We start from the raw sequence: 13,935 nt of genomic DNA, 5'->3' as shown, positions 1-13,935 counted from the left end.
ACCACTATTGTCACTACAATGGTGCTTAGGGGACAGAAGAATATCCGGGATATACTTAAGTAGAAATTCTGTAAAAACCATGCATTGTAATGCTGCTGTGTGAGGGATCTGATACGGATCTCTCCCAGCATGCCCCGCTGTTGCAGGCATCTCTGCGCATGCACAGAGGGACTTCTGGGTTACAGACCCTGAGGTTCAGGTAGTGGCTGTCACACCAGGGGCTTAGTCGACGAGACTGAGACCTCTGGTGGGGACCTGGACCGGTACCTGAACCGGGAAGGTTGGAGAGGACCCTTGCGCATGGAGTGCGCGACAGTGCACCCAGAGCCAATAAGCAGTCAGAGGTAAAATACAACCGGAGTTTATTTGCAGATGGTTGTAGTATAAACAGACAGTAAAGTATGCAGGAGAAATGACAGAGTTCATGCAGATTGCAATACTTTACAGATGTGATGATATGTGGGATCGATGGTGGAACATCGGATGTGAAGACTGTGGGTCCGGAATGACGGACGGAAGACTGGAGCTTGACTGTGGGTCCGGAATGACGGACGGAAGCTTGGCTTGGAGATCCGGAATATCGGACTATCGATGATGATGTGGGAACATCGGATTCGGTTATCGGATATGGAAGGAGATTGTGGGTCCGGAATGACGGACGGGAGATGACTGTGGGTCCGGAATGACGGACGGAAGCAGGAGATCCGGAATATCGGACTAGCGATGGAACATCGATGGTGGATGATGCTGGAGCATCGGAAGGACCAGAGTCCCGGAGCTAGGCTTGGTCGCTGGGCTGACGAGGCAGGATCACAGGCGATGGAATAACCTGGACTTCACAGGAGATGGAACAACCTGGAACACACTGCAGCATGGAAGACAACACCAGCAGAGAAATACACTTGCACGGAGACAAGGACAGCTGACCATACACTGGAGACAACTGAAGCACTAGCAATGGTTCTGAGAGCTCCCAGCATACTTATCCCCACTGGGTGGCCAGGATTGGCCGAGGAAGTATGACAGGGAGATCATAACCAACAGGATTGGACAGCACAGACATGTGACTGGAAAGAACATGACAGCCCCCATGTCTGCTATGGCGGGAAAGTGTGTTTGTGCACACCATGCTGGATACTGGGAGCAATGGTGGTGGACAGGTGGATTGCCGTGCACTGGGGACTGTCACTGGGAGACAGGAGGCCGGCAGAGATGACGTCTGGACCGCAAGCTGAACCTGCGGAGGCACTTAGCCGGTAAGAAAGTCTGTCTGGCAGCTCGGATCGTGACAGCACCCCCCCCTTTAAGGGTGGCCCCAGGACACCTTTTAGGCTTGCGGGGAAACTTGGAGTGGAACGCCCGGATGAGTCTGGGAGCATGGACATCGATGGCATTGGTCCATGATCGCTCTTTGGGGCCGTAGCCCTTCCAATCGATCAGATATTGCAGACGACCATATCGGATGCGAGAGTCCAAGATTTTACTGACCTCATATTCTGTTCCACGCTGGGTGCAAACCTTAGGAGCCTTGGGGAGCTTGGAATGAAAGCGATTCAGAACCAGCGGCTTGAGCAGCGAAATGTGGAATGTAGCTGGCACTTTCAAATAGGGCGGCAACTTGAGCTTGTAAGCTACTGGATTGACGACTCGCTCAACTGGGAAAGGACCAATATATCGGGGAGCGAACTTCATCGATGGCACTCTCAATCGAAGATTCTTGGTTGACAACCAGACACGATCTCCTGGACGGAGGGCTGGCACAGCTCTGCGTTTCCTGTCGGCAAATTTTTTGTACCTGCTTGAAGCCTTCAGAAGTGAAGAACGAATGAGCTTCCAGGATTTGACGAACTGCCGGATGGTCATGTCGACCGCTGGAACAGAGGACACAGGTTGCAGAGTGAAGTCAGGAACTCGAGGATGAAACCCATAATTGGCAAGGAATGGAGTGACATTGGATGAATAATGATATTGGTTATTATGGCAGAACTCTGCCCATGGAAGGAGTTGAGCCCAGTCATCTTGGGAAGAAGAGACATATGTGCGGAGAAATGCTTCAAGGTCCTGATTCACCCTCTCCGTTTGGCCATTGGTTTGAGGGTGGTAGGCTGTGGAAAACTTTAACTTGATTTGAAGCAGGGAGCACAGGCTTCGCCAGAACTTGGCTACGAATTGGACTCCTCTATCGGAGATGATTTCAAGAGGCAGCCCATGAAGCTTGAATATCTCTTTGATGAAGAGCTGGGACAGCTTGGAAGCTGACGGAAGACCGGTGAGGGGAACGAAGTGAGCCATCTTGGTGAACCGGTCAACAATCACCCAGATGGTGGTGAATTTGTCAGACTCTGGAAGATCAGTTACAAAGTCCATAGAAATATGCGTCCAAGGACGATGTGGCACTGACAGTGGCATCAATTGCCCAGGAGGAGACTGACGACTGATCTTGTGCTGAGCACATTTAGCACAAGAGGAAACAAAGTCCTGTACATCCTGTTTGAGGGACGGCCACCAGTAGGACCTGGTGATAAACTCGTAAGTTTTCTGAATGCCTGCATGGCCAGCGAATTTTGAAGAATGCGCCCAACAAAGCAACTTCTTTCTTAGAGCTGGCTTTACATATCTTTTCCCTGTAGGGGGCGTGAGATTTGAAACTCCCGTTGCGGAGAAGGCCACTGGATCAATAATAAAATGTTGATGTGTGGACTTAGACTCACTTTCTTGCTCCCATGAGCGGGAAAGGGCATCAGCTTTTCGGTTTTGTGTCCCTGGACAGAACGACAGCTTGAAACGGAACCTGGAAAAGAAAAGTGTCCATCTGGCTTGACGGGGATTTAAACATTGAGCAGACTTGAGATACAGAAGATTCTTGTGGTCTGTGATAATTGTGATCTCATGGACAGCGCCCTCTAGAAGATATCTCCATTCTTCTAATGCCAACTTGATGGCGAGGAGCTCTTGGTCACCGATGGCATAATTACGCTCTGCAGGCAGGAGCTTACGGGAGTAGAACCCACAGGGATGAAGACGACCATCGGGCGCTTTCTGCGAGAGGACTGCCCCAACACCCACGGAGGAGGCATCGACCTCGAGAATAAAGGGCAAGGTGGTATCAGGTTGTCTTAAAACAGGAGCGGAAGTGAACCTCTGTTTCAACAGATGGAAGGCTTCGATGGCTTCTGCCGGCCACTTCGCTGGATTAGACCCCTTTTTAGTCAAGGCAGTGATGGGAGCCACAATAGAAGAGAAGTTACGAATGAATTTTCTGTAATAATTGGCAAAACCCAGGAAATGTTGAATACCTTTCAGCGAAGAGGGAATTGGCCAATCTTGGATGGCCTGCAGTTTTCCTGGATCCATTTGAAGACCAGAACCGGAGACAATGTACCCTAGGAAGGGTATAGACTTCACCTCGAAGACACACTTCTCCAGTTTACAGTAGAGATGATTAGCTCGCAGCCGGGACAGAACCTCTTTGACCCAATAACGATGTTCTGTGATGTTATTGGCGTAGATTAAAATGTCATCGAGATATACAACTACATGACGATACAGAATGTCCCGAAAAATCTCATTGACATAGTGCTGGAACACGGCTGGGGCATTGCTGAGCCCAAAGGGCATGACGAGGTACTCATAGTGGCCGTCTCTGGTATTAAACGCCGTCTTCCACTCGTCGCCCTCTCGTATGCGGATGAGATTGTATGCACCCCTCAAATCGAGTTTCGTAAAGATGGTTGCACTGCTGACACGGTCAAACAGCTCGGTGATAAGGGGCAACGGATATCGGTTCTTTACTGTAATGTCATTGAGGCCGCGATAATCAATGCAGGGACGTAGGCCTCCATCCTTCTTCTTGACGAAGAAGAATCCTGCGCCAGCATGAGAAGTCGAAGGACGGATGAATCCCTTTGCCAGATTTTCCTTGATGTAATTGGTCATGGCTTGAGTCTCTGGAAGAGAGAGAGGATAGGTTCTACCTCTAGGTGGTTCTTTGCCTGGGATAAGTTCGATAGGGCAATCCCACGGTCTGTGAGGAGGTAGGACATCAGCGCCAGACTTGCTGAATACATCTGAGTACTCTTGGTAGGGAAGAGGCGGAAGGTCTGCTGCATCGGCTGAAGAATGACGAGCTGGGAGTACCTTTTGGAGACAGGTACCGGAGCAGGAAGGATCCCAGGAAAGGATTTCCAATGTCTTCCAATCAAGACGAGGATTGTGAAGACGGAGCCAGGGTAAACCCAGAACCAGAGCATGAGTGGCTCGGGGTAAAACCAGGAAGGACAAAAGTTCAGTGTGCAGGACTCCCACTTTTACTGTAAGTGGCAAAGTTCTGCGGGAGACTGTCGCATCAGGAATCCTACTGCCATCCACAGCAGTGAGGAAGACAGTCTTGGAAAGACTTTCAGTGGGTAACCCCCACTTGCGGACCAGTTCTGCAGTAACGAAGTTGCCAGCGGCACCGGAATCAAGAAGTGCGGAGACAGTCTTGAAATGCTGACCAACTTGTAGGGAAACTGGAAGGACACAATCAGTTGCTGATGGAGAGGACTTAATTACTCCTAGCCTACCCTCTCCTTGACGGGCTAGGAGGAGGAGTTCTCCTTGATGCTTCGGGCATGCAGAAATTTGATGTGCAGGATCGGCACAATACAGGCAGAGCTGTGCCAACCGTCGACGTTCTCCTGGAGACAAACGGAAACGGTTTATCTCCATCGGTTCTTCTTTGGAATGGACCGCAGGAGCAGTGGGTAACGAAGGCGGAGGAGTTGGCACTTTAACTGGAGCGCTCTTGTGACGTTCTACAGCCCTTTCTCGGAAGCGTAGGTCTACTTTGATACACAATGAAATAAGGTCACTTAGACCTGAGGGTAAGTCTCTGGTAGCGAGTTCATCCTTAATATGATCGGATAGGCCATGCCAGAAAGCTGCGTATAAGGCCCCATCACACCAGGAGAGTTCAGACGCCAGAATCTGGAACTGGACCAGATATTGCCCGACGGAGCGGGATCCCTGTCTGAGACGGAGGAGTTCAGTGGAGGCAGATGCTGATCGCCCAGGCTCGTCGAAGATACGCCGGAATGTTGACACGAAGTCCTTGTAGTTGGACAGGATGGCATCAGATCTTTCCCATAAGGGAGACGCCCATTCTAACGCTGCTCCACACAGGAGGGAGATGATGTAGGCGATCTTGACCCTTTCAGTAGGGAAGTTGCTGGGTTGCAGCTCAAAGTGAATCTCACACTGATTGAGAAAACCTCGACAGGTCTTGGGATTCCCATCATACTTGGTGGGGACAGACAGATGAAGGCGCGGTGCAGCAGCCATTACAGGAGGATGAACTGGACTTGGAAGTTCTCTGACAGGCTCAGGGCCACTGAGAGTGGTCTGTAGCTTATCCAGCCGGGAAGACAGATCTTGCAGACAATGAATCACTTGGCTCTGCGCAGCCTCTTGCTGATCCAAGCGAACAGCCAGTTGCTGTACAGGGCTGGGTGGAGATGCTTGGTTTGCGGCTGGATCCATTTTGCTAGTGCTTACTGTCACACCAGGGGCTTAGTCGACGAGACTGAGACCTCTGGTGGGGACCTGGACCGGTACCTGAACCGGGAAGGTTGGAGAGGACCCTTGCGCATGGAGTGCGCGACAGTGCACCCAGAGCCAATAAGCAGTCAGAGGTAAAATACAACCGGAGTTTATTTGCAGATGGTTGTAATATAAACAGACAGTAAAGTATGCAGGAGATATGACAGAGTTCATGCAGATTGCAATACTTTACAGATGTGATGATATGTGGGATCGATGGTGGAACATCGGATGTGAAGACTGTGGGTCCGGAATGACGGACGGAAGACTGGAGCTTGACTGTGGGTCCGGAATGACGGACGGAAGCTTGGCTTGGAGATCCGGAATATCGGACTATCAATGATGATGTGGGAACATCGGATTCGGTTATCGGATATGGAAGGAGACTGTGGGTCCGGAATGACGGACGGGAGATGACTGTGGGTCCGGAATGACGGACGGAAGTAGTAGTAGTAGTAGTAGTAGTAGTAGTAGTACGTTTATTTATAGGGCGCCGCAAAGTGTCCGCAGTGCCGTACATAGCAAACAAAAAAAAAAAAAATGACGAGGTAACGTACAGGGTGTGTTGAAAAATACAGTATAAATGGGGGTATAGCTGGTAGAACTAAAGTCAGCATCAGTTCAGAAGTAGGTGTCAAAATTGTCAAGGAGACTAAAGATGAAGTAGAGGAAGGGAAGAACAGGACAGGAGCACAGGTGAGGTAAAGAGGTAGGGTGAGTACGTGAGGAAGGAGGGCCCTACTCATAAGAGTTAACATACTAAAAATAGGTGGGTGGACGAACGAAAAACAATAGGATAAGTAGGAACGGAGGGGAACGGAGGCAGGATAAGAGGATCAAAAGAGGTTAGGAGGAGGGATAGGCTAGTCGAAAAAAGTGGGTTTTGAGGGAGCGCTTGAAGGAGGTAAGGGAATCAGAAAGCCTAATGGGTGGCGGGAGGTTGTTCCAGTGCAGGGGGGCAGCGCGAGAGAAGTCTTGGACACGGGAGTGGGAGGAGGTGATTAGGTGAGAGGTCAGTCGGCGGTCAGCGATGGAGCGAAGAGGACGGGAGGGAGTGTGGATAGAGATCAGTGAAGAGAGGTAAGGAGCGGTGGAGGAGGAGAGAGCTTTGTAGGTGGTGGTGAGGAGTTTAAAGAGAACTCGGAAAGGAATGGGGAGCCAGTGAAGAGATAGACAGAGGGGGGAGGCGGAGGTAAGCAGGAGATCCGGAATATCGGACTAGCGATGGAACATCGATGGTGGATGATGCTGGAGCATCGGAAGGACCAGAGTCCCGGAGCTAGGCTTGGTCGCTGGGCTGACGAGGCAGGATCACAGGCGATGGAATAACCTGGACTTCACAGGAGATGGAACAACCTGGAACACACTGCAGCATGGAAGACAACACCAGCAGAGAAATACACTTGCACGGAGACAAGGACAGCTGACCATACACTGGAGACAACTGAAGCACTAGCAATGGTTCTGAGAGCTCCCAGCATACTTATCCCCACTGGGTGGCCAGGATTGGCCGAGGAAGTATGACAGGGAGATCAGAACCAACAGGATTGGACAGCACAGACATGTGACTGGAAAGAACATGGCAGCCCCCATGTCTGCTATGGCGGGAAAGTGTGTTTGTGCACACCATGCTGGATACTGGGAGCAATGGCGGCGGACAGGTGGATTGCCGTGCACTGGGGACTGTCACTGGGAGACAGGAGGCCGGCAGAGATGACGTCTGGACCGCAAGCTGAACCTGCGGAGGCACTTAGCCGGTAAGAAAGTCTGTCTGACAGCTCGGATCGTGACAGTGGCGGGGGATAGCAACAGGCAGTGCTTATCGGAAGGGCTACAATTTGTGTTGCACATTGTATATGTTAGTGAATATGTGATATGTGATGGGTGGCTGGATGTACAGCCACTGCTTAGTGCATTATCCCACAAGAGAGCATCGGAGAAAAAGAGAGAAGTGTGAACGAGGGAGAGAGAGGTCAGTGAGAGATCGAGAGGGCTTCATGTAAAAAGAGGGAATGAGCAAATGAGAGATGTGCGAGTGAGAGAATGTAAGGGAGGGAAAGAGAAAGATGGGATCAAGAGTGAGCGTGTCATGAGAAAGGAGGGGCAGACTTAGACAACTTAGCTGGTTGCCTTCAGGCAGAATGACATCATCATTTCTTATGTCAGTCGAGCTGCGTGATGCGTCATTCACTATGTAGTCTGTAACCATGGTAACTAAAAATAACAAAAATCTATTTAAAAACAGATGTCGCAGGGATGCCTAGTTAATGGTAATTAAACAAAACGTATGTATATTATGGTGTAATTTAACAAGGGACAATGAGACCGAGGCACATTGGTCTCCCATTAGTAACAAAATATGGTGAGTGCAGTGAGCACAGAGCCCGCAAGTGGAATTTTTGCGATTGCCCCTCTGTTGGAGTACTGTCAGGAGGGATTCCGATGTCTGTATACTGACCATCGAGATCACCCTCTCTGGAAACCCCCCCCCCCATGCAAATCCTGCGATAGTCCCCGTGACTCCTATCCTATGACCCCTGTTGATGGACAAGTGGAAAATGTAACAAAAAGTCTCTATCACACTACTCGTCACTTAACAAAAGGGTACTGGAAAATTATAGTGACTGAGGCTGCCAAGGCCAAGACAGCCTTTTCCACCCCAGAGGGTCACTTGTAGTTGTGACTTTCTTTTACTGTCCACGTCATCATATTTAATAGGCTCCCTACTATCAGTCTCTGGAAAAGGTAACCTGGCTGCCCCCACACATGGGGCATTATAAAGAAGTCAACAATTGCCCAATGCTTTCCTAGTGGCAATATGATACTTGGGCTCACATACTGTATGACTGTTTTCCAATGATGGATCCTCTAGTAAATGAAATGATCTCTACAAGCACCATGGGGATATGATCATATAAAGGAGCAAAATGTCATTGTTAGTTATCAAATTCATTTTATTTCTGTGTAATTTTACATAGTGATATAATTAACAATATCTATATGTAACCTCTTACCTGTCCCTATGTTCCTCCATCCACAGAGCGGGTCAGTAAGCCTACGGTCACAGCGTCTAACTCCCAGCCCAAGGAAAATGGAACATTCTCCCTGACGTGTGACACCAATAAGAGAGCTGAGAGGATACTATGGAGTAAGAACAACCTCAGTCTCCCCTCTGGTCCCAGCCTATCAGCAGATAACAGGACGGTCACCTTCTCCAGAGCTGAACGGTCAGACACAGGAGAATACAGATGCAGGGCTGAGAACCCAGTCAGTAAGAGTATCAGCGATCCCTACACAGTGACCGTATCCTGTGAGTACTTGAGACATTACTGACTATAAAGGTCAACATACATTAGGTCAACCACTAAAGATCAACAGGGCTTAGGTCAACACATAAAATAGGTCCTTGGGGGTAACCTGCGCACTGTGCCTTTGTTCGGTGCTAGCAGCGGCACCAGCCGTTTGACCTGGCTCGGCTAATTTTGATACGTAGAGAAAAAGGGTATTGGTACCGCGCTCTGCCCCTATAGTTCTTTTGTTGGTGTGGTGTATAGGAAATGACGATGTTAGCTGGAAACTGTGGTTGGATTTGTATAATTTGTAACTTTACTTATGAACAAAAGTACACAGTCTATACATTCCAAATGCTTTCACAGATAGGTTGATACAATGTCTGTATTCACGTGTATTGCTACAGATCAAAACAAAACATAACAGTGAAGTGGGGATTAATGATAAAGCATACAGATTTAAACATACAAATGCAGATGTACTGATCTATAATGCTGTGGTGAAGGGGTGCACAGGGGGTGGGCAGGGAGATGGATGGGGGGGCGTCTTGGACTGGTGGTTGGTTGCCTGGCTGGGATGTTGTTGGTCTCTCCGTTGGTTCTGGGCTCAGGGGGTGTTGGTGTTCCCTGGGCTGCTTGGGTCGATCAGCTTCCAGGCATCACGTCTGCGGGAGATGCCGGTGCACTGGGGGGTTGGCGGCGGTTGTTCTGGAGGAACGGCACTGACCTGTCACCCTGAAGAGGTACAGCACAAGGTTCCTCCAGAACAACCGCCGCCAACCCCCCAGTGCACCGGCATCTCCCGCAGACGTGACGCCTGGAAGCCGATCGACCCAAGCAGCCCAGGGAACACCAACACCCCCTGAGCCCAGAACCAACGGAGAGAGCAACAACATCCCAGCCAGGCAACCGACCCCCAATCCAAGACGGCCCCCCATCCATCTCCCTGCCCACCCCCTGTGCACCCCTACACCACAGCATTATAGATCAGTACATCTGCATTTGTATGTTTAAATCTGTATGCTTTATCATTAATCCCCACTTCACTGTTATGTTTTGTTTTGATCTGTAGCAATACACGTGAATACAGACATTGTATCAACCTATCTGTGAAAGCATTTGGAATGTATACACTGTGTACTTTTGTTCATAAGTAAAGTTACAAATTATTCAAATCCAACCACAGTTTCCAGCTAACATCGTTATTTCCTATACACCACACCAATAAAAGAACTATAGGGGCAGAGCGTGGTACCAATACCCTTTTTCTCTACATAAAATAGGTCGACATGGCTAAGGTCAACAAGGTCAGAAGATCAACACAAGCATTAGGTCGGCAATGGTAAGGTCAACAGTCCAAAGGTCGATGAGTTTTTAACATTTTTTCCCAAAAAAACAGACGGTATTTCATACACTACCATCCACTAGAGCAGGGCTGGGCAATTGCGGCCCTCCAGATGTTGAGGAACTACACATCCCAGGATGCTTTGCATTAGTTTTGCTATGTGGCCATGCTGAATCTGATGCAAGGCATGCTGGGATGTGTAGTTCCTCAACATCTGGAGGGCCGCAATTGCCCAGCCCTGCACTAGGGCATAGAGGTTGAATATACTGTAATAGTGTGCTGAGCACAAGGAGGCATCATGCACAAAGCATGGTAACAGCAAAATCCCATTGTCGGCCTAATGCTGGTGTCAACCTTAGACAAGTTGGCCTAGTTCATGTGTCGACCTAAGCCATGTCAACATTTACTGGTCAACCTAATGTGTGTCGACCGTCATAGTATTGGACCTATGACCCATACCCGTTTCAGGCTCCTTCTCACCTGTCATTGCTCCCAGTCTCCTTCCTGCAGACTTTAACATATTGGAGTTTAAAACAAATAAGCACCTGCTCAGATGCTGCCCGGCTTCTCCCGGACTCGGCTGTGCGGTTCTGCGCAGCATGACATGGTCACAGGTCACGCTCCGCAGGCCACACAGCCGCTCCGCCAGCCCCCGCTGCACCGCACACGTAAGTAAATATGTGGGGAGGCCGAGGTGATTTTTTTAAAGGAAGCTAGTCCTGGGAATCCTGATATTGAGTATTTTTTCAATCTATAATCCCGTATTGAAAAAATGCCCCAGGATTGTCTTCCCTACCCACATCTAGGATAAAAAGTACTGAAATTACCTGGGTTCCAGTGAACATAAATGACAATAGAATATGCAATTATTATGCAATAAAACAACGGAGGAGTGATGGTCAAAGTCTCATCAAACACAGGTGGTTGTGTTGGGTGTATAAACAGGTCCTGTGCTAAGCAGTTCGGCACCACTGCAAAAAGTTTACCTAAAGGTGATTACACAGTCTCCTCCATGGGCTGGATAATCCGTGCAACACGTTTTGGTAGTCCCACTTCAGGAACGGTATTGTAGTTTAGAACAGATACAATTAGTGAACAGGTAGTAGATCCCTGTGGCGCTTCTTCTCGGTATCGTGATGGATTTGGGGAGATAGAAAATACAGGTGAAGAGGAAAATGAAAATAAAATATTGCGTTCCATGTATATGGATTCCGGTATCTGCTTTCTAGTGAGTTGTTTTGAAGTTATTTCTGCTCCTGCTAATGATAGTCTAAAAGTTCTTGGTACAGATGATTATGAGGGGAAAAAAAGGGAATAATGTGTAATAACGTTTACCAAGAGGTAGTGTGGGGTCTTTACGACTCTCAGTGTGTATCAAGAAAGTGAGCGTACCCCAACTTACTCCAAAGGTGTGGTTTAGAAATACATTACGAAGGGGTGGCAAATATAATCTTGTGGGTACCCCACTCACCTCTTTAAGGAGTTCCGACAAAAACATCAAGGTATCTTTAAGATTCTTTAGTATTGCGTACTGGTATTCCAATGTAGAGATGTTTTACCGTACATCTTTCCCTTTCGTTATGAAAAAAATATCTCCATGAAGTGTACTTTCTTTAAAACGGTTTTAAGTGAAAATTTTCACATACTACACCAGGGACGTGCAGTCAGGGGAGGTAGGGGAGGCAGTGCCTCCCCTGTCATTAATGATTCAAATAATACAAAGAAGATACTTATGACACATATTCTGTGTCATAAGTATATTCTTTATATTAATGTAATCATTTTCTGCGCTGCATAGAGTTTAAATTGATTTTGGAGGCACCGCAAGTGGTGCCTCCAGTTTCTCATTAGAATAGGTGGAAGCAGGGGACAGGCAGGGGGTGGGGAAAAGCAGAGGGCTCTAAAAGCCCATTAAAAAACCTATTGGAAGCGGCACCTGTACAAGTGCCTCTGTGACAAGGGCGTGCTTTCAGCCAATATGAAAGCACGTTCCTGTCACTGAAGCTCGAACTGGGGCGGTATGCACCAGCATGTCATACCTCCACTTCCGCAATGTCATTTTCTTTTTCATGATAGCGGCTGGTATTGCAGAGGATCATCGGTCGGGGTGAGACAGCAGCAGTAGTTTACAACACATGATGCGCCAGCACCGGAGGGGGGCACTGAGTGGGGTAAAAAAAATGAAGGCACTGACAGGTTGTGAGTCACTCACTCCCTGCTCACTTGTTCTAATCACCCCAGCCGGTGCCGCCTCCTCCAGTGCACATACCCCTTTCCTCTGACTTGTTGATGACCCTGCAGAAGGGTGACCCTGGAGCGTTAGAGTGTTAGAAGATACGCTCCCTCCACCACTATCGCTGAGGAGCTGCAGTGGCACCACTTCACCCGCGGCGGCAGGTATGGGGAGAGAGGTGGAGGAAGAGTGCGCTATGCTGTCGGCATCGCAGTGCTGGAGGTGATGTCTTGGGTGCGATTTTGGGTGCCGCAATGTTCACTTGCACAGGGGGGTGCTATCAGCATTAGTAGCGTTGGGGGAAGGGAGGCCATTGGGGTGCTGTCACTGGTGGTAGGGAGGTCTTCGGCGAGAGGGGGGAGGAACACGGTGTGCGCTGTGTATATCTCTCTCACAGCAGGGTCGCTCTCATATTGCTGCAAAGTACTGTATATAATATGGTGCCAATCCAGGTTCCCCTGGCAGGGGGTCCAAAACATATGTAGCAGTCAGCCACACTGCTACATAGCCTATCAGCATTTCATATGCTTTAATATTGCATCTTTTGCTGAAGATGTAATAGATATTTCTGCGGATTAGCATACTACTTTAAAATTCGTGATGTGGTAACCATAAATACTGGACAAAAGAAATATATTTATTCTCTCTCTCTCATATCATACCCCTAACCTGACTGGATGATGGGCCAGAGGCTTGGTATGGCTGGGTAGTTTGCTGGAGATTTGCATAGAGTGCTGAGATACCTTGCCAACCACTGTTTTTATACCTTGCACCGACCCTGGCATTGTGCAGCCCAGATGGCCCCTGTTCCTACAGATGATCTAGGTCAGTGGTTCCCTACCCTGGTCCTCAAGTACCCCCAACAGTGCATGTTTTCCAGGTCACCCGGCAGGTGCACTCATTATTCAGACACATTTTAAAAGATCCACAGGTGGAGCTAATTATGTCACTTGTGATTCTGTGTGGGGTCCTGGAAAATGTGCACTGTTGGGGTACTTGAGGGCCAGGGTTGAGAACCACTGATCTAGGTCCTGCAGGGAGGCAGGGCCAGGCTATTAATGAAAGATGCAGTATTGATATAAGGAGGGAGTGAGAGGTACATTGGTTAGACAGGGAGGGAGGAGAGGTATATGGCTGTCAGGGAAGGAGGGAGTGAGAGGTACATACGTGCTTGAGGGGGGTGGAGAGTTATATGGCTGAAGGAGTGTGTGGCATGATGTGACCATGCCTCTATTGTTATGTAGCCACTCCTCTAGTTGCATGTGACCACACCCCCTCATGAGACACAACCACGACTATTTATGGTACCACTTAAGAAAAACATTCTACTTGCAAATCAGTGCCTCACCAGCCACTGACCTCACCGCATGTCACTGTACTACACATAACAAAGACTAAATCAGAGCCAGCCTTAGGCATAGGCAAACTAGGCAATTGCCTAGGGCATTTGGAATACCTTGGGGTACCAGCAGCTTCTGCTGATTAAA

General features: G+C 48.8%; 1 protein-coding gene across 1 annotated transcript in view; it reads left to right on the top strand.

Moving 5' to 3' along the window:
* LOC146042236 (cell adhesion molecule CEACAM1-like) overlaps positions 1-13,935 on the top strand; it is a 74,949-nt gene that overhangs the window by 46,237 nt on the left and 14,777 nt on the right. The window contains exon 5 of the mRNA XM_083162157.1: positions 8,621-8,890. Within this exon, the coding sequence (XP_083018283.1) occupies positions 8,621-8,890 (270 nt within the window). The remainder of the gene's footprint in view (positions 1-8,620; positions 8,891-13,935) is intronic.

The sequence above is a fragment of the Crinia signifera genome, chromosome 19 (assembly GCF_055691185.1).
Source record: "Crinia signifera chromosome 19, ASM5569118v1, whole genome shotgun sequence".
Lineage (NCBI taxonomy): Eukaryota > Metazoa > Chordata > Amphibia > Anura > Myobatrachidae > Crinia > Crinia signifera.
Note: the sequence above shows the minus strand (reverse complement) of the source record. Positions and strands in the feature narration are given on the sequence as shown.